Source organism: Corvus brachyrhynchos, unplaced genomic scaffold (assembly GCF_000691975.1).
Source record: "Corvus brachyrhynchos isolate BGI_N302 unplaced genomic scaffold, ASM69197v1 scaffold215, whole genome shotgun sequence".
NCBI classification, from domain to species: domain Eukaryota; kingdom Metazoa; phylum Chordata; class Aves; order Passeriformes; family Corvidae; genus Corvus; species Corvus brachyrhynchos.
In genome coordinates, this window is record NW_008237887.1 from 653,844 (window position 1) to 675,209 (window position 21,366).

The 21,366-nt window shown below is 48.9% G+C and overlaps 1 protein-coding gene across 15 annotated transcripts in view; it reads right to left on the bottom strand.

The window, feature by feature from the left end:
- EIF4G3 (eukaryotic translation initiation factor 4 gamma 3) overlaps positions 1–21,366 on the bottom strand; it is a 104,629-nt gene that overhangs the window by 70,040 nt on the left and 13,223 nt on the right. For 5 of the 15 annotated variants that reach the window (XM_017732723.1, XM_017732722.1, XM_017732721.1 and 2 more), the window contains exons 1-2: positions 20,381–20,490; positions 2,288–2,383 (exon numbers count right to left, since the gene is read on the bottom strand). In XM_017732723.1, the coding sequence (XP_017588212.1) occupies positions 2,288–2,317 (30 nt within the window). In that variant the 5' untranslated portion in view covers positions 2,318–2,383; positions 20,381–20,490. Of the gene's footprint in view, positions 1–2,287; positions 2,384–20,380; positions 20,525–21,366 lie in introns of those variants that run through there. The other 10 variants (XM_017732730.1, XM_017732729.1, XM_017732727.1 and 7 more) reach the window with 4 other exon arrangements.

Consider the following 21,366-nt stretch of genomic DNA (forward strand, 5'->3'; position numbering starts at 1 on the left):
TGGGGGGAGAAGATGTGAAGCCGGTTGGATTGCAAAGGCAGCCGTGCTGGGAGGAACAGAAAACCTGAGCTCTGCACTTCCAACGGCCCTTGGATGCAGAACAGGATGGAGGAAGCTCTGTCTCGAGGGAGGGGTTGGGTCAGTCCTGCCTGCCCACGCCAGCTGTGCCGGAGCACGATGGAAACCCAGGGATGGCAAAGCCACCCCTCCACCCTCTTCATCCCCTCCTCACCCTCCCCTCACCACCAAAAAGGACGGTTAAAAATATAAATTTAAAAAAAAAATTAAATTACAAATAAATAAATCAAGCCAAGAATCAAATGCAGGAGTAGCTCAGGCCTGGGCTAGTCTTGCATTTGCTTTGGGGTCGGAGGTGGAATGAGATGTGATGGGTGGGAGCAGCTTTTAGTCATGGGGTGGAGATGGGCACTAGCAGAGCACATGGCAAAACCTGCACACAGGAGAGCTCAGAACAGTACAAACAAGGCTGACAGGTGCAGATAAATCCTTCCTTGGGATCTCCTCAGTTACGGGCAAAAACCCTACAAAATTTGACATTTACTGGCCGAATTTCCTGCAGATTCTCTCTCTGCTGAGTGACAAAGCCCAAGGGGCCCTGGTCTCTGTTCTACCCCTGGTCAGACCCCCCAGCTGTAATTCACCTTTGGGACCTTGTGGCAGCACTTCACTGGCAGAGGCTGCCACGGCAGCTTGTGCTTTCAGCAAAGAAGCAAAATCAGTGCATTTCTGTAGCCAACAAAAAAGGATGTGGTAAAAAAATATATATAATAAAGAAAGGAAGGAAGAAATAAAAACAGTGCCACGGGCACAATTGCCTGCAAGAAGGAGTACAGTTTGTTATATTGCTTACAATGCAGTATTTTATCCAGCCTCTTCCAGCCAGGGACCTGTAAACCGGACTCTGTTCCAAAACCTTCCTCCTCTTCCAGTTTTCTGTGCAATGTATTGGCACTGTTCTGCTGGGCTGTCAAAAAAACTGGTTTAGAGATGCAGCTCTTCAGTCAAGTTTTTGCTCCAGTTCTAACCATACCAGCTTAGCTGTGCTTTGCAACAATTAAAGAGAAAGATGATTATACTTACTGAGGAAAGAGTTTTATCAGCAGTGTCCTGCATTATTGATCAGAATGGGGTACTAAGGACAAATTCCCAGCTGTCCACATCAAAGAACTTCAAAATCAGTGTTACCTGGCTCGTTCATCAGCACGGAGGTTAAGGGGCCTCAGAACAAACCCTGCAATGTCCTGGAGGGGAAACCTCCAGAGCCGGGCAAGTGCCCCCGTGATGCTGCAGGTTCGGGGATTCCTGCCCTGGGTACATCTGTATTTATACCTGGTTTGTGGACAAACTCCTCTGTCTCAGAGGCTTTCAGTTCGCTCCAGGAGTATTCACCTTACTCTAAAAAGAGCAGAGTGTTGGGAAGGGACCGGGGGGTTATGGGCAACCTGAAGGTGTCCTGACACAGAGGGGCAGGAGGTGCAGGATTGCTGCTCAAGGCTGACAGAGCCTTGAGACGTAGTGATGGGAAGCCACCACGCCTCCAGAAGCTGGGCTAAGCCTCTGATGCCCTAGGAGGGTCTTCTAACATCACATGGAGCTGTGCTATGAGCAGAGAATCCCCAGAAAATACCTGGTTTGGGGAACTGAAGTCCTAAAACAGCAGAGCGGTACCACAATAAACACCCAAAAAATAGACTGTGAAGGATGATCAAACCTGAAGTTGGATGAAAAAGGGGCTCAGCACAAAAAGATCTGAGTACACAGAAGCTCTAGGTTACATGTGAGCACCTCCAGGGTTAGAACTGATCGGTGGCACTGATTTGGGAGCAAAGCCCAGAGGCCACTGGAGACCCGAGTGCTGCTGCAGAGAACTGCTTGTGTTTGATCTTTGGTCTATCCCTGTGTAAAACACATCCTTAAAGAAAAATGAAAAGAAAAGAAAAAGAAGAAAAGAGAAAGATTCTGGCAATGAACCTGAATTCTACAATGAAGTGAACCTGAAAGCAACTAGGCTAAAAATAAATGGTGTTATTTGAAGGTAGATGAGAATCCCTCCATCGCTCCGCTCCTTTAGCAACTTTAGAAGGAAAAATATCCTACCAGGATAGTGTCTGAAAAACTCAGTCAAGGTTTGCCATTCGGGATGTGCTTCCCGGTCAGTAAAATGGGCTTTCCAGAGAACCAGCCATGTGCTACAGACACACACAGACAGAGAAACACACGAACGAGGAAGAAAGAACAGGAGACAAGGCCAGCGTGGGCTCCTTACCGGTGAGCGGGTCTGAGGCTGCGTGTTCATTGTTTGAGGGGCTTGAGGGTACACCAACGTGGTTGGAGCTGCATTCTGTCCTGAGGGGTAAGGAGCCTGCCAGGGAACAAGAAAAGTAAACACGAAGTGAGTGGATCCAATGATTCATCCTGAAAAACAGGAACAGAACACGTTATCAAGTGGAGTCACTGACATGGAGATAAAGATGAAAAGATTGCAATGGAGAAACCATCTCTGTCATGGATCAGCTCATCAACTCTGCCTCTCATGGTAGCAGCTTGTAGCTCTACTAGTAAGTAGCAGCTGCCTTACTCATTATTAGTCAAAGTTTACTACTATTTTGTAAGTCAGAGTTTCCACTATTTACCACCTGAGCTCCCCAAGCGCCGCGGTGGAAAACAACCCAAGGGACACATGACCCCAGCACCATGTCACCAAAACCCTGCGTGTCCAAAGCCCTGGCCACCTGTTTCCAAAAACCTTCTCTGAACCAGCTTCCAAGGAAAGCCAGAACTGTACATGACGCCAATAAATCCTCCAAAATCAGACAAACAGCAAGAAACAACCTTGAGTGTGTTTTAACAGGAGCTGCTGCTGCATTAAAGCGTTTCCAACGCAATGGAATGGCCCGAAACCGTCCCAGATGGAAGGCAGGCCATGGCTACAGGCTCTGCAAATTTTTCCTACTTCCACCCATTTCCGTGGGCTATAACAATTTATCCCACCAGATGCTCTCCCCAAGTGTTATTTGCCCTAAGTAACAATAAACTGGAGCTCTGGAGCTCTGCCGATGATGCATTTTAATGAGACATTTAGAAATAACTTTGCAGAGTGCGTTTTTCCTTCTTCTTTTTGAACAAAAACATTATAATTTACATTATTATTTTTTGAAATAGTTTACTATTGTAATGGCACAAAAACCAGCCACCAGCCTGCAACAGCCTTTGCTCTCAAGAACCATAGAATCACAGAATTGTTAATGTTGGAAAAGCTCTCTAAAATCTTCAAGTCCAACTGTGCCCCAGCACTGCCAAGGCCACCACTAAACCACGTCCCCAAGTGCCACAGCTACACATCTTTTAAACCGCTCCAGGGATGGGGACTCCACCACTGCCCTGGGCAGCTGTGCCAGGGCTGGACAGCCCTTTCAACGAAGCAGTTTTTCCCAATACCCAACCTAACCTTGGGGCCGTTCCCTCTCTCCTGTCCCTGTTCCCTGGCAGCAGAGCCCAACCCCCGCGGCTGCCCCCTCCTGTCAGGGACTTGTGCAGAGCCACAAGGTCCCCCCTGAGCCTCCTTTGCTCCAGCCTGAGCCCCTTTCCCAGCTCCCTCAGCCGCTCCTGGGGCTCCAGCCCCTTCCCAGCTCCGTTCCCTGCCCTGGACTCGCTGCAGCCCCTCCATGTCCCTCTTGTCCTGAGGGCCCCAGCACTGCCCCAGGACTGGAGGTGCCCCAGCAGGGCCAGCACAGGGGTACAATTTGCATTTGTTTTTCTGCTTTTCCATTTCTGGACTAATCACCTGCTGATAAAAATGCAACACAAGGTAAATGAAACAAATGTTTGGAAACAATTCAACCAGGAATTCCCCAGTCTACGGGGGAAAAAAAAAAAAAGGAAAAATACAATAAACACCCCCTCCCCAAAACATGGCACAGGGGACAAGGGGAATGAGCACAGCCCAAAAACAGCCCCATCCCAAAACCCAACTGCTGCAACATCTTCTATTCCTGCTCTGGGACCACACTGGAACTGCTTTTTAAAGAGCAAAACTTAGATATGACTCCACAGACACAAGGACACCGCTCCTACCACACAACTTAACTAGGCAGGACCTTCTGTTGGCTTCTGTCTCATTTTCACAGCTTTTTGGGTCAAAATGATGATAAAATATGTGTCTCCAAACACATGACTACATCTTCACTGTGATCCAGGACACCGAACACACTGGGCAGGGGATTTAGCTGGACAATGTTGTTCTGGAGTTGTTTACACCGGTACAGCAGCACAGCCTTGTACCGGTGCACAGTTCCTTGTGCAGTTAAAGAGCAGTTAAATGCTTTGCCCAGCTCCTGATGACAGCAGCATCCTCTGAGGGGTGGGCAGGGCAGGTCTGCCCTGTCCCTCCTCTCCAGGAGCTCACTGATCCGATCCACTCCAGCCACCCCTTCCCTCCCTTTTCACCACTGCCAAAAACTAGTTCATGGAAACAACTAAATGGAAAGAAGACTTCTAATTTGTTTCTGAGATGACAGATGCAGCATCAACTCTTTTCCCCTTTACCTGACGCGTGATTCTGCAGGAGCTGGTGGTGTCAGTGTCGTTCCACAGTGAGTAACCCAGAGCTAAGGAGACATGGAGAAACTCTTTTCATCCACGACCTGGAGAAGCTGTCCTGCCTTTGTCGTATCCTGCTGCTGACTTTCTGCATCTGGGATCTCTGCCCAGGGTGAGATTAAGGCTTCTTCCCCTGGAGGATCAGCACAGGTCCAGATGCTGCTGTTCATATCATGGAATCATGGAATGGTTTGGGTCGGAAGGGACTTTAATCATCTTCATCCAGTCCCACCCTGTGCCATGGGCAGGGACACCTTCCACCATTCCAGGTTGCTCCAAGCCCCATCCAGCCTGGCCTTGGACGCTTCCAGGGATGCAGGGACAGCCACAGCTTCTCTGGGAACCCTGTGCCAGGCCTTCCCCACCCTCACGGGGAAGGATTTCCTCCTAATATCCAACCTAGACCTACTCTCTTCTAGTTTAAAGCCACTCTCCCTTGGATCTCTCCCACCAGCCAGCAGTGAGCCCATAGGGTAGGTGGCTGTGTTGGGAAATATTATAAATAAGTAACACCAATAAATGCACCAGCTGACCACTGGTTCCTTGTGCCTCCAGCTCCACATCTCAGGAGATGAGACCTCATCCCAAACTGCTGTTCCCACAGCACCTCAGCAACAAGAGAAGAAAATATCTACTATTCCTCCCCATCTTCAGGCTCACAAAAACATCTTCAGGCTTAAATTGCACGTGACAGAGCAGGGCTCTGATGTGTCTCCCAAAGGGTAAGTCAGATAGCTGATGCTGCCGCAAAGTCTGTACCCACCTCCAAAACAGCCAATCCAAAGGAAATGTGAGACAAAGGGAGCACAGCTATCACTAAACCTAAAAAACCTCCTGAGTTTTAGCAGCAAAACTATAAAACAGGTATTTGGAAACACAGTGCCAAAGGCACTTCACTGGTGACATGTCACTTGTGATACTGTGACACAATCCAGGGTTAAACTTGCTTTAGTATTTAAAACCTACCAGCACGAGCACAGCACTAAGTTATAAATAAAGAAAAAAGCATATAAAGGCTTAACCAGAGGCCAGTGCAGGGTTTCTGCTATTAAGGTGTCATCAGCCAAGGCAGTTTTGGACAGACGACCCCGGCGGGTGCGAGGTCACAAGCAAGGAACAAGTGCAATACAAACCCCACTGAAGACCACAAACATCACCTAAATAAACATGTTTTACAACTATTGCACAACAACAAATGCTTCTGCTCCACATGTTTCCAACCAGAGGGACGTTGCCTTAACTGGTATTTGTGTTAAAACCATAATAGGGGGAAGAAAAGGGAGGGGAAAGTGGTTTATAAACTTCTGCAGGTAATAACTTCACATCGGCTGTGGGAGCCTGAATAAACTATCAAAGATCCAACAGAATAAATCACAGCACTCTGCTGCTTTTCATACACATCAGCTGATTAAAGCATTGCATCTATTCATCTGTAAAGGGCTTTTTTCTGTGCCAAGCAGCTAAACGGGTACAGAAAGTGAGGTGGTCACGTGCAGCCACACTGGGCTCCGTGCTCCGGGGCTGGAATGCTGAGGATGGAGTGAGGGAATGAAGAGATCAGCGAGGAAATGCTCCAAAGATCCCCCAAATAAACCCCCATGGAGGGGAAGGAAGGGAAGCAAGTACTGCTCTGCAGACAAATGTTGGTTCTGAAGCATCTAAAGGCTGGATTGAATCCCTGAAGTTCAAATAACTGCTGGAAGAGGACAGAGCGCTGCTGAGCTGCTCCACTTTGAGACAGAGGAATTTGCTTCCCTTAAAGCTCTCACCTTCCTGATTTTATATTTCAGCTGTGGCTGTTCAGGGGAGGAAGGTGATAATAGCTGAGTGTTTATGTATTCCCACAACTTGCTGGGAAAACCCTTTCTCTGGGCTGTTTCTCGAGCTGCTGCCTGTGGTAAGCAAGGAAAAATAATCACTATCAACAAAACAACTGAAAGAAGTTGTTCTTAGCTCAGGCCCCGAGCTGGTTAATAAACACTGAGCCTGCAGCGTAACACGACTCCCTCAGGACTGCCTGTCCCGGGAATAAACAGGCAAAGTACACACATCAGGCTCAAAAGAGCTGAGTCACCCAGCTCTGCCTCTGGAAAATTTTTTTGGGAACAAAACTCTTCCAGCCCCAGGCAGAAAGGTGTCCCTTGCTGAGCTCGGTGGCTGGGCTGGCCGGGAAGGGGTTAATCCCTGTGGCTGATTCCCGAATCCTCTCCTGACTCAGGAAGAGGTTGCTGGGTCTATATTTACTGAAGTTACACACGAGGAGGAGAATTGGACTTGCAGCTCCAGCGCATGACCGTGACTCAGGAGCTTCGCTGCTGCTCCCATCGCTGTTGCTGTGACCTTGGGGAGGAAACCTCACATTCCCACTCCCTTCCCAGCCCCACCACCTCGCATTCCCACTCCCTTCCCAGCCCCACCAGCACAGCTATGGCCTTGGCTCCCCCGGACACCAGCACAGAGCTTAAATCTCTTAGGAGGAATGTGACAGAGTGAGCGAAACACTTTAGAACATACGGGGTTTTGCTGGGGCCACAGGCAGCCCCTGGCTGTCCCACAGCAGCCCCAGAGGGCCTTTTCTGGCATGGCCACAAACCAACGTGGTGCTGCAGGGAATAAAAACTACAGCCCATTGCCCAGGTGGTTTGGTATCTCGTTATATCTCATGTATCTCTGCAATAATGACGGACAGCACCCAGCTAACAACTCACCAAAGTGCCACCACACACATTTTCAAAAATATCTTGTTACTATTTTATGTCAAGGCATCAGATACCAAAAATAGGGACTGGCTGGAAACAGGATAAAACTGTTATGAGATCCATCTTTCCCCAAACAACACAACACCCCCAGCCCACCCCGGTGTCTCCTGCAGTGCAGGTATTTCTGCACAACACCTGCACTGGTCTGTTCCCAAGCCATTCCCTGACCCGGTTAAACGCTAAATACTGATTCAACCCCCCAGCTGGGCACTTGGAGACACAGCCAGTGTTCTTTACACCAAGGGTGCTGTCCCTAGGTTTATAAATTCTTACTTATACAAGCCCCTCAGACCAAAGGCAGCTGCCCCTGGAGCAAGGTACAGGAGAGGGAGGTCATTGCACAGGAGTCTCCTCTTTATCCCTGTTTTTAACAACCAGACTTGGTTTTCCTTCCAGCTGCTGAACGATTTTCCTTGAGGAAAACCACAAAGGGAGCATGGGACTGGCTCTGTTGATGCACCAGCCCTGGAGGCTGCTTTTACAGAATTTTTCCCTGGGTAACTGGCCTGGACAGCAGGAACTTGGCCTCAGATGCAGGTGAAGAAATTCCCCAGAGCAGCAGAACCCACCACTTGGCTCACAAGTGTGGAGTGATGGTGACAGCATGGATGTGGCTTTTAGTTCTGAATCATCATTTCTTTGTGGAGCTGGGCTGGCTCTGCCCTCCCACAGCCCCAAATCCAATCACTGTGACAACTCAATCACTGCAACCCAAACAACTGCAACCCTCCAGTGAGGAAAATCTCTGGGCATTCAGCTCTGGGAAAGTAAGAGGATTATAAGTTAAACCCTGTATCTTCATTTCTCCCTAATGAACTCCCCGCAGGCAGCGCAGCCTGAACAGCAGCTCCTCAGGCTGCCCCTCCTCACTCACACCTTCATTTTCCCCAAGCTTTGGTTTGTGCATGCCCTGGATTTTGAGAAAGGTGCTCAGCACAGGCTCAGTGCTGCGGGAAGCAGCTTTCCCGGGCTCCCCACAGGCAGCTGCTCCCGCTCCTGCAAAAACGCACAGAACTTCCACGGACTGAAGGCTACAGCGAGATTGTACTTTCTATCTGATGTGAAAAGCTGTGTTACTGAAGGCAGAGAAAACAGCCTCGGCCAGAGCATCCCAGAAGAGCCCAGAATCTCCTCCTCCCACAGACATGTGGCTAACGAGAGGCTCATCTTCCATCCAGGGGCTGCCTTAGGAACAGCAGCATCCAGGGCAAGGCACAAGGAAGTTCCTGCTCTCCCTGTCTCCCTTACCACACTCCCAGGGGCTGCAGCAGAGACCCCTGAACACGGCACAGAGCAGCTTTTGACCTAAAATCAGTATTAGGGGACAAAATAAACAACTTTGTAATTCTGCCACCGAGCTCTGGAGATGCCCAGGACCAGCCTCAGGTACCTCCTGCCTCTGAACACAAACAGGGCAGCACCCGCTCCTGCACTTCTCCTGGACACATCTGAATGTTACCATTGTTTTGGCAACCAGATCATTCAAGCCTACTCCGCTTTTTTCCCTCCCCGGTGTGCTCTGCACTCAGTGGAACAGGCTTGGAAGCTGCTGGCAGGAAAAACTCCAGAGCGTCTGCAACATATAGATCCAGCTCATCTGCAAATATTACAGATGATAGTGGAGAAACCTGAATAATTAGATCTATTCATTTCAGCCCTTTTTTACACAGCACCCCCTCAAATAATGTATAAAGTGTATTTTCCCACTACTCCTGTGAATTATTCCAGCTTTAAAAATAGCACAACAAATTATTAAACCACTAAACAAGGACAATTTCCCTCTAAACGCTCCCAGTTTGCCTTTCATTATCACAATGATATTTCAATGATCACACACACTCTCAGATCCCTCTGCTTAAACACAAGTTCCCATGCACAGCTACGTGGTCAAATATGCAGGTTGTAGGTACCCGTCACACCAGGGATGCCACATTTTCTAAGCAGCTCATTTGTAAATTATCCAGAATCACTAAAATCAGCTCGTCCTCACCAGGGCACTGCTGTAAAACAAAAATATGCAGCAGTTCTACTCTGCTGCCTCTCTAAGCCAGGGCTGCTCCCCTGCAGGGTGCAACCAGCACCTGAGAAATGCTGTTTTCCTGCATATATTGGTATTTAATACCTGGAATATTCAAAGTCCCATCAAAATCAGTGACAAAAGGATCAGAGCTCTTCTCTGACACCAAACAAGTTGTGCAGATGAAGAGTTTCCACTTAAAAAACAGGATTTAGCACAATTCTGGTGCGAACACTCTGCTCCTGATGGAGGGGCTGGGATGGCACCAAGGTGGGACACGGTCCAAATCTCTGCACATCGGATTTACTGGGAAGTTTTGAGGTTTGGATTTAGGTAGAGGCACAGAATAAACAGGAACTGTGACTGTTCAGTGAGTTTATTTAAATATGTAGGTTTTTTCTAAAGCTATTTCCTCAAAATGCCAGGACTGGACTCCAGGTGTCTTGACTGATTTTAGGGATTTAACAAACTGCAGACAAGTAGAAGATGCAGAGAAGAAGGAGTTGGCATCCTCACTGCCCTTCTCCTGACAAGTACACTGGTTTATTCTCTCTTTTTCCATCAGCCCAGCCTTCAGGGAATTCCTGGTGCTGGTAAATATTAACACTTTAGTGGAAGGTGTCCCTGCCCACGGCAGGGGGTGGAACAGGATAAGCTTTAAGGGCCCTCCCAACCGGAACCATCTGTGATTCTGTGATTAAGCTCAGCCTTTGAAAGGATACAAATCTCCTGACCCAGGAGGAATTACTCCTCTCTCCACTTTTTCCTCTGCAGCAGTTTGTCTCAGGATACATCACCTGTGTCATTACCTGCCCAGCCAAATTTGTAACAACCTTTTTTATGGTTTTACATGTTTTCACATCACACATCTGAGTGGGCAAAGCAGCAAGAACAGGGAAACTGAGACCCAGCTAACACCCACAGAGCTACAGGCACTTCTCCTACTTCAACATGGCTAATGAGATTGCCTGCAAGGGAAGATGGTGGAGGAAATGCAGTTTGCTGTTCCCTGGACAAGGACTGTTTGTGCCAGGGACCACACAGACACAGGATGCACATTCTTGACCTGCTGGAGCAAGTCCTGAGGAGCCCACGGAGCTCCTCCAGGGCTGGAGCCCCTCTGGAGCCAGGCTAGGAGAGCTGGGGGTGCTCACCTGGAGAAGCTCCACGAAGACCTCAGAGCCCCTTGCAGGGCCTAAAGGGGCTCCAGGAGAGCTGGAGAGGGACCTAGGACAAGAGCCTGGAGTGCCAGGACAAGGGGGAATGGCTCCCACTGCCAGAGAGCAGGGTTAGGTGGGATATTGGGAAGGGATTGTTCCCTGGGAGGGTGGGGAGGCCCTGGCACAGGGTGCCCAGAGCAGCTGTGGCTGTGGGCCTGGAAGTGCCCAAGGCCAGGCTGGATGGGGCTTGGAGCAACCTGGGACAGTGGAAGGTGTGGGACTGGATGAGCTTTAAGGTCCCTCCAACCCAAACCATTCGGGGTTTCAGTGATTCTCTCCTCAGCTCTACAGGGTGTACCCGTCTCTCACCACAGTGCAAAGGCAGACAGAACACCCAGCCTGTGGAGGAAAGAATCATCTTCCTCCTTCCCACATAAGGCTCCAGCCCATCAGCCCACGCTGGACTCCAGGCCGCAGCGAGGACCCAGAGTGAAAGACTGAACCCCAGTCTGATTCTGAGCCGTGGGGCTGGACAGGTGTCCTGCTGGTGGCTGCTCCCTCCCTAAGCCACTTTTAAATCCATCAGCGTGGAATCTGCTGCTAAAGAAGGCCTGAGGCCATGGATAACATCACAGGAAACCATTCCATAACATCTGGAAACACTGCTATGGCTTCACTTGGCTCCTTACTGAGGCTGAACTGCCTGGCCCTGCCCAGGCTGCAGAGACACCCTTGAGTTCACAGAGCGCCTTTCACTTGTTCTGTAAAACTGCCTCCCATTGTAACAAAAACATGGACTTTGAGGATAAATACTTGTTCTCAGGAACACAACCCCAACCAGCCAAGACCCTACTCCACATCAAAACAGCATCAGCAGCTTTGCAGCTTTCCTCCTATTTTCTTCCAAAAGCCAACAAGAAGCTCCAAAAATGTGTCACCTGGTATCTCTGAGGATGTTTCCATCCTTGGAGATGCTCAGAACCCAATGGGAGGTGGCCCAGACTTACCTGCTCCAGCTGATCCAGCTCGGAGCAGGCACTTGGACCTGATGATCCCAGGTCTCTTCCAACCTTCACCTGTTTGAGCTGATGGCAGCACTCAGATAAAAATATTCAAGTTTTACACGGAAGCCCAGAAATACCCTACATATAAAGTGTCTGAATTTGCTCAAAGTTAAAACAATTCGATAAATTACGGGTTTCTAATGGCACCATAAGGAGGATCTGTGGAGAACACAGGCACAGCCCTTCCAGGCTGCAGGAGTGGAATTACGGCTCCACCACCTCTGGTGGTTCAACGGAAAGCAGCACAGTGAGAGCTCAGCTGGCGGGAGAACCAGGCTGTTCATGGATTCAGAGCCTCACCTCTGGAATGTGGCTGTCCCTGCTGCAGGTTAAACAGCCCCAGAGGTTATTCCTCTGTTTCCCAGTCTGACACAACAGCTAACGGTGGGTTCCAGTAACTCCAGGGCTCCATCTCCCTGATTTCTCTGGCTGCAGGGATATTTCATGCCCGCTGTGCTTACAAAACGCAAACTGTGTAAAGCACTGACTTTTGTGCTGACTCTGGTGCTTTATGGAACACATGGTGTTTGTTTAAAAACTGTGTATTTTCTGGAGCATGCAAGAAAACATCCATTAAATTGCATGGAACAGAAGGTACTATTACAGAAGGAATTCCAGAATTGAAATTATTAAATGTAAGAAAATGGCAAATTGCCTCGTATTGTTATATTATGAATAAAAATGTGGTTCAACAAGTGGCAAAGTCTGAAAAGCACCAAAATAAAGCCCACGGCACATGACTGTGAGAACAGAAAATGCACACGGAAGGGTACTGAAGAAAGGGACCTGGAGAATTTTTAAACATCCACAGAGAAGTTTGATTTTCTACTAAAAATGCTGTTTCATTCCCCCCCCCAAACCAAGTTACTGGCAAGTTTAAAAGTGCTTTTGATTCCAAATAATCTCACACGCCAAACAAAGCCGCTTCCGCTCGCACACGCAGCCAGGATGTGCCGTGTGGCCAAGACACCCACTGAGAGCTTTCCCTTTCCCAATCCCTGCACTTGCACGGGGTGGAAGGGCCAGGGAACACTCGGAGCCAGGTCACGGCTACTCCTGGGAGGAAAAGCTCAAGCAGCAGTAGAGAAACTCTCTCCCCACTGGGCAAACCAGACCACTTGGAGAAGGATTAAACACACCTCTCAGAGCAGGAATTTTTTACAATACACCCCCTGGAGTGCCAGGACAAGGGGGAATGGCTTCCCGCTGCCAGAGGGAAGGGTCAGATGGGATATTGGGATGGAATTCTTCCTTGGGAGTGTGGGCAGGCCCTGGCACAGGGTGCCCAGAGCAGCTGTGGCTGTCCCTGGATCCCTGGAAGTGTCCGAGGCCAGGCTGGATGGGGCTTGAAGCAGGCTGGGACAGTGGAGGGTGTCCCTGCCCATGGCAGGGGTGGGACAGGACGAGATTAAAGTCCTTTCCAACTCAAACCATCCTGGGATTCTATGATAGGATTCTATGAGGCAGATATGGGGTGGGTCTAAAGCCAGACCCAGTCCTAACTAGACTCAATATTTGTGCTGTAATCTTTTCTTTGCACATGTATATGATAAAATTGTAATGGGTTTTCCTTTCTCTCCTTTCCTTGCTAGAAAAAAAAAGAATTAAAGGCTCTTTCTAGTCCTTCTTAAGTGCACAAATACTAATTCATACATCCCTCCTACATTGCGCCCTATGAAAGCCAACTGCTTCCAAGGTTAAATAATTAAAATTAATAGTGTTAATCAGCATTTGAAGCTACATTATGCCTTCCCAACTCTCCCTTCCTGCAGCTCTTACACCCGGATGCTCTTCCAAATTAGAAGACACCCATGAAGCCGAGCATCCCCACACAAAGGCACCCTGAAGCCCAAAGGCACCGAGACACAAGACATGTTTGATGTTTCCAGCCAGATTTGCCCAGATTTAACTTAATGAGGTAAAAAGCATAGTAATGAACCAAAAATAATGAAATACATTCTAGGAGGAAATATTCCCAGCATTATTAACCCAATCAAAAACCTCCTAATCCTATTACGAACCAGCGGGTTCAGCTGCACTTCCAGCAGGTCTTGAACACAAAGGCCAAAAGAAGATTACACTTCTGGATTTATCAGCTATTAAATAACTCGCAGTTTCAAATCTCCACCTGCAGTCACATATTCCTGCAAGCCTGGAATTAGCAAAATGCATTGGCAATGTGCTGGGATGAAGCCTGACCTGGATGTACAAGGAAGCACAAGGAAAGAAGTGAGAAGGACGAGAGGTCAAACTCTTGACTGGTCAGAAAAAAATTCCATTACTACACATTAACCTGGTTATTTAGGCAGGTTTCTTGTTCACAAAATACTATCAGGAGTTGTTTAAATTTGCTTTATTCTCATTATGTGGAATGGACAGAAGATCCAAGAAACTGGAATATGCTGCTTGGAGGAGCAGCACAAACAGGCAACATTTCCCCTCATCTGGTCCAGCACCAACTTCTTCATTTATATAAGGAGAGTTTAATCTTTCATTCTTTGTCTACACCATGAATAAATATCCTGACTGACAACCATACGAGTTACAGGACAAGTTACCACTCTGGGTGGTTTTAAGCAGCAGGGAATTGGCTATAACTGCACCTTACACAAGGAGGTTCCTACACAGAGAAGTTCTCTGGGGGAAGAGTTCCCTGCAAAGCTTAGAGACCAGCTCAGATCACAGGATGCACAACGGTGCTCTTGACCTCAGAAAATTATGGACAGAGGGTTTATCTGAATGAGACAATAAAACTGGGAGCCCCTGGTGATCCAGGGGCATTGGAGGTTTATTATCTGATTTTATGCCAACTATTTCGTCCTAGCAAACCACGTGTGGACCCAAATAATGAGGAATCACGGAGCTGGAAGGGATCCACAAGGATCATCCAGTCCAGCCCCTGGCCCTACACAGACACCCCAACAACCCCACCCCGGGCACCCCTGGCAGCGCTGCCCAAACGCTCCTGGAGCTCTGGCAGCCTCGGGGCCGTGCCCATTCCCTGGGGAGCCTGGGCAGTGCTCAGCAGCCTCTGGGGGAAGAACCTTTCCTGATATCCAACCTAAACCCCCCTGGCACAGCTCCAGCTGCTCCCTCAGTCCTGTCCCTGGTCACCAGAATTTGGGGGAAGATAAATTTGACATGTAGCAACCAGACTCCAAAGGCAGCTGCCTCCAACACGAAGAGAGAACAAGGAGTAACACTCCCCACGTCCCAGGACACCTGACTGACCACACAGTACCAGTAAGGGTGAGGTTACAATTAAATTACATCCCTCCTTCTGTTCCGACCCCTTAATAAACATCCCTTTATTAAAAGCATCTCAAATTGGGCTACAGAAGATGGAAGCATCGAATAAACATCATGGTTCTAACAGGATTATTCCAGCTCCTGTAGAAAGGATCCAAGATCATAAAAGAGGGGCTTGGGGATTGCCTAGTAAACATGCCACAGATGGCAGGCAGATTTGCTTCCTGGCACACATTCCCAGACCTGAAGGTACCAAGGAATGTCTCCCTGCTATTACAAACACTAATTTAACGATGGTGACATTTTTGAGGACCAGAATGAGACCACAAAACTCTCTTCACTTCAGGCACAGAACCAGATGGTAACAAGTTTCAGCTGGTACAATCTGTTCCGGATTTAAATCAGCCACCTAAAAGTCAAGGTCTCCGTGCACCAAGATCCAGAGAATTCAGCCCTCTTGCACTTTTGTTCACTTGGGAGTATCTCAACCTTTTTAGGAGCAGGTGAGGGATGTCTACAGCTACAACAGCTCCAGAGGAAGGTCCCCATCAGTGCTGTGGGATCCTCTGCTCCCCAGGCGCTCCAGCATTCCAGCCCATTCCAAGAGGCAGCCGTGGGCAGGCAGTGCCGATCTGCTCAGTGCACAGCGTGTTCTTAATGAGGGCTGAAGCTTTCCCTGATTACAGAGGAAATTCCTGGCAATTTGCTCCAAGTGTGGTCGCTTGGTGCTTCCAAACTGTGGGCCTGGACTAAAAGAATCCCTCAGCATCCCACTGGAGCCCGCAGTTCCAAAGCTGAGGCAGAGAAAGCCACGAGTCTTTTCCAAACCACTCACCCTCACATGCCAGAACCCACTGCACTTGTTCCTTGGGATCCTCCAAAACACTCCCAGGTCACGAGAGGGATGGAAAGAGGGATGGAACTGTCTTCTCCTGGTGCCCTGAGCTCTGCACGCTGCCTCTGGAGGAACCCTCTCCTCCTCTGTTCTCTCCATGGACAAAGGGAAGCTCTTTCCTGCGGCTCCCAGCCTAGCTACTCTGGAAGTGCTTCCCTTTCCCATTACCCCATCCTACCACGGCTGCCCCATCCATCGGTGTAAGGCACAGCTGGAGTGGGGCAGACTTGCAGCGCTTCAGCTGCTCTCTGTTAAGGGCTCTGGGAATGCTCTCGGCCTGCTCTGGATTCTCCCATCCATCACAGGATGGTGACCGACTGTCAATCCAGGCCCTGGATTACAGGGGATAACCTGCTCTGCTCCTTTTCCAATGGCTTCTCCTTTCCTCTGCACACTGAGAAAGGGAATTGCGTCAAACCAGCCCCTTCTGCAGCCTCAAGCCAGGAGAGGAGGCAGAGGGGCCATGCCCCTCCTGTCCCTGTCAGAACGAGGGAAAAACATGCAAAACCCAACAGGAATATGAAATTTTATGTACTTGGGGCCACATCTGGCCATACACATCGCTGCGGCAGCATGTGCTGTGCATTCCCCTGCGCCAGAGTTCAGCACATTCCCGGGAGCAGCACTATGATTTCAAGGCCCTGGAATTTGGGAAGCAGAGACGCTGCCTCCTGCTGCAAAGATGGGGCTGTGGGACAGCTCCACACAGCTGCCAAGATCTCCTCACTGTGCTGCACAAACTCATCCTGAAGGGCAGCAGAGTGCCGGGGGGCATCCGTCAGGAAAGCTCTCAGAGGAAGCGGAACAGGGAGCCGTGCTCGTTTGGGCTACGTCAGATAGAAAAGGTGGAGGAGTGAGAGAAAGGGCCACCCAACCACAGCACCAGCTGCTTCTGTCTGTTTAAATAAAGCAAAAGGAAAGCAAACAAAGGCACAAGGTTCACTTGCACCTGACTTCTCAGGTTAAATACCCCACACATTCCCTGATCCCTGGTTCCCAAACTCTCCCTTTCAGACCACTCAGCACGATGCCATCATCTCACCACACACAACTTACAATGAACTGCTCCAGCTCCCGGAGCTCTGGTAAGGCACAGCAATTCCTTTTATCACTTACTAGAATTCAAGGTATTACCTCATCTCCCAGCCCTCAGACGTGCTGGGACAGGCAGCTCTGGAGCAGCCAGGAGAGTGAGGGGTCACTCGTGGAACCAAAGCATTTGTTAACCCTCGCTCTCCTTCGGAGCTTGGCTCCTGGCAAGGGTGAGCGCGAAGGGTCTGGAGGGGCCACATGAGGAGCAGCTGAGGGCACTTGGTGTGTTCAGCCTGGAGAAGAGGAGCCTGAGGGGCGCCCTCACTGGGGGCTGCAGCTCCTCCCAAGGGGCAGCTCTGAGCTCTGCTCTGTGACCAGGACAGGACCCAGGGAACGGCTGGAGCTGTGTCAGGGGAGGGTTTAGGTTGGATATCAGGAAAGGTTCTTCCCCCAGAGGCTGCTGGGCACTGCCCAGGCTCCCCAGGGAATGGGCACGGCCCCGAGGCTGCCAGAGCTCCAGGAGCGTTTGGGCAGCGCTTCCAGGGGTGCCCAGGGGGGGGTTGTTGGGGTGTCTGTGCAGGGCCAGGGATTGGACTGGATGATCCTTGTGGGTCCCTTCCAGCTCAGGACACTCCATGATTCTGTGACATCCCCACTTCCAGAAACTCTTGAGCCTGAGGAGATGCTGAGATCCCTCCTGGGTAACAGCAAGCAGCGACTCTGCTGAGCCCAGAGAGCAACCAGAGCAATGTGCCCACACCAGCAGTGACACATTCTACCTCTGCCCAAATTCCATTTAGTACCAAATGACATCCAAAGCCTAAAACATTAACCACTCACTACTGCCTCAAGAGCAGTCCCTACCTCGGAAAGACTCACTCTTATGAGTATTCATTAACTCAGGGTCTGATGGAGAAATCAATGACCCTTAATCAGACTCTAATTCAAACAAAGTGGTCTTGTCCCTACCTTTCATGCACAACACCCCCTCGCTACGTTAGGCATACCTGGACAAAGGCAAAGACAACCCTTGTTCAATGTTCAATCATCAATGCAGTGTGGGTGGGTAAAATACAGATATTTGTGAAGTGGTTTATTGCTGTTAAAGGAATTAATAATAATGCATTCATCCGAATCCCATGTCAGCCGTGGTCCCTTTATCTCTAAAGGTAAACAGTAGGATTTAAGGTGTCCAAGAATCAGACAAAATTATTCAAAAATTACTCTCTCATCGCTTTCTAGAAGAAAGCAAACAAACGAAACCACAATGGAAATTCACAAACTACAAGAAGTGTGGAAAGAGGAAACTTCCACTCACCTCATTCTTAACACAAGCACCAGGGTGTGAAACCCATGGGAGACAAATCACAGAGGCAATGAACAGGCTAAACTTCCACCCAAATCTCCACTTAGCTTGCGAACTTCTTACCATCACATAACACAGAAACTCAACTCCTGACAGGGGTCCAAGTGAGATGCACAGAAGAATATTCAGAATTTAAATTTACTCAAATCTCTAATAGTTCAGGGGTACAGGAAACTTTCCCTGGGGACAGGTTGTTGTGGAAGGCTTTGATCCCTTTTCAAGCCTTTCTGGTGTCCCAAGTGCAAGCACCTGCATTTTTGGTTCTTTGCAGAATCCCAGAACGGTTTGGGTTGGATCAGCTTGTTCCACGGGCAGGGACGCCTTCCACCAGACCAGGCTGCTCCAAGACCTGTCCAACCTGGCATCACCACCCAACCTTCACCCAAAGGAAAGGGCTCCTGAGAGGAGCCCCAGCAGTGCCGACACCAGCTGGGGACGAGCAGGAACCATTTGTGCTGCTCCACTGCCGAATCCCACCTTGGCACGAATCACCTGGGGAAAAGCTCTGCAGACCCCAGTCCTCTCTGGCCCCAAAGCCCACAGTGCCTGAAGCTTCATCTGCCTCATAACCCTGATCTTGCTGCTCCTCCCTGTCCCTCAGCACACAACAGCTGGCTCCACAGAGTGGGAGCACCCTCCGGAGCCCCTGAGGGCCCTCAGCTGCCACAGAGGCTCTGAGGTCACTCCAGCAGTACGGCAGGGACACAAGCTGACCCTCACTTCCAAGAGCCAGAGGAACAGGAAAGCAGCATTTTCCAGCTGGCTGGAGATTTGGCACAGAGCCCACTTGCTATGGATGCACTGACTCAACAGGAAAATATTAAGGGAAGAAAAGAAATCCCTTGATTAAAATAAAGAGGCTGCCCAGAATGTTCTCTTCTTCCCCTCTCCTCTGCCACACGAGTAGCTTCCCTGTGTTGGTGAGGTTTACCAGGAAGGAATGTCTTGATCCATGACAAAAGCCAGGCAGCATCTGAAGGTTTGCTCTGCAACCCTGCTGTGCCCTCCCTGTTCTGTGAGCCTCAGTCCTCAGCCCAGAGCCTTTACTTCCAACAGCCATGCAGCAGGAGTGCAAGGAACAGCTCCAACACCACTAATGCCTGCAGGAGACACTTCAGCCTCTCATTCCCCACTCCATGGAGGATGAGCATCTGCACATTCACAAACACAACCACAAGTTTCCACTTTCCCCGTCATGTTTTATCTAAAACGTGCATCATTCAGGTGAAGTGCTCCTTCCATGACCTCTTTCCAGGCATCTCCCTGGCTGGAAGGTCAGCTGCAGTTTAACGTTTCAGAGGCTGGCAGGGGAGCTTGGATCCACTCGAGGTTCTCCCCATCACCTCCTCATTCCCAACCCACCCTCGGCCTCTCATCCTGCACCCCCTGCTCATAACAAACCCACTCTCCTTAACAGCTGACCTGCTCAGGCCTTCCTGCTTGATCCACGCAAGTAGAAATTAATCAAGAGCAAAGGGAACATCAGGCTTTCCTCCATCTCACACCTCATTCTTTACACATCCCACTTTCCCCACCTCAGTATCTTTTATCTCTCTTTTTTTCTCACCCTATTACCTGCCTCTTTTGCCCCCTCCTTTTTCAGATTAAGCTTCTCCACTCTCAAGTCAGCCCTGCAGAATATTTATCTAATAGAGGCTACAAAGAGACCAATTCATTCCACGTATCTCACTAAACTATTTCTCCATTCTTATTCTAACTCCCATTTATCTCTTGTTCTGGACTTTTCTGTAACCAGCCCTTTGTCTCATCTCTTTTATGAGCAATCATTTGTGCAACTCATTTTCCTGACCCATTTCTTAGAATTACCAAACTGCACCACCTTGTACAAAACGCCCCATGGAAAATCCCTGACGGATGACAGAGGGCACTTTTAGGGTGTGGGAGTCAGGTCATGCCCCAAACTGCCTGATCCAGCAGCAAAACACATTCCTCCTCATCAATGATTATTTTCTCTAATTTTTCAAGTTGCTTTTAGTTTCTGTTACAGACTCCACAAGGAACTAATGTCTAATAAACTTGTATTTAATTGGTGTGCTAATCTAAGTGCTGCAAGGTTCAAGCCACACCCTTTATCCACTTTATTTCTACACTGGTCACAGACAACACAACTCAGTTAATTGCTGAGCAGAGAAGCTGAGAATGGGACAAGAGGAAAAGGGGGAGGCTGGGAATGCTCTGCTCCAACGCCAGGTCTTACCTGTGAGAGCCCAGGGGACGATGCATGTCCCGGTGGCGTTGCAGCAAGATTTGGGTGTCCCTTATTTATTTCATGTGCAGTGTAAGGGGATGGGGCAGGAGGACCCGGTTGTCTTGCTACTTGTGTTACCTGTGTGGAGATAAACTGTTAGTAAAACATTACATTAGTAATCAGTCTGCAGAGACTCCACTGTACATATCTAGAGAGTTAAAATAATATGTATTTATCTAAGTGAAACACTGCACAAGTTATTTAACTATTTAGGCAATTTAGGAAAACGTGGAAGGATCAAAAAATCAGAGCACCAGCTGGAGTCACTGGTGGAAATGTGTTGGATCCCTCTGCCTTCTGGCCTGGGACCTTCTGATCTCTCCATGAGAAGCCATATCAAAAATACTGGGATTTTGCAAGGGGATACACATTACCACCAACAAAGTAAGGGGGAAATTTGCATATTCCCCTCCAAAAAGGAACAATAAAGGGCTGCAGAGAGTCCGTGGTATCTGCAGGGCTTGCCACAAGCAAGGAATGAAATAGCAAAGCAATTCTTGCATATGTTTATCTCCTTTCTCAGCTTCTATTAAAAATACTCAACAAAACACATTAAACAAAACATTAGAAAAATGTTTCCATGGCACACAAATATTTGCTCCACTGTACTATCTCTATGATGGAACTGTTTTAAATAATTTTATAGAGTGGCTATAGTAAAAAAAGGAGAATCAAAGAAAAAAAGAGTCACATAACTATTGGGTGACACCACCAGCAGTTCAACACAATCAAATTTTGGCATATTGGGTTAAAACTCACACTACTGAAATTTGGCATTTGCTTCTCACTGACCTTTTCTCATTTATTTGTTTGCTGAGAAGCACCACTTAATCATGGAATGGTTTGGGTTGGAAGGGACCTTAAAGCCCATCCAGTCCCACCCCTGACATGGACAGGGACTCCTCCCACTGTCCCAGGCTGCTCCAAGGCCAAAT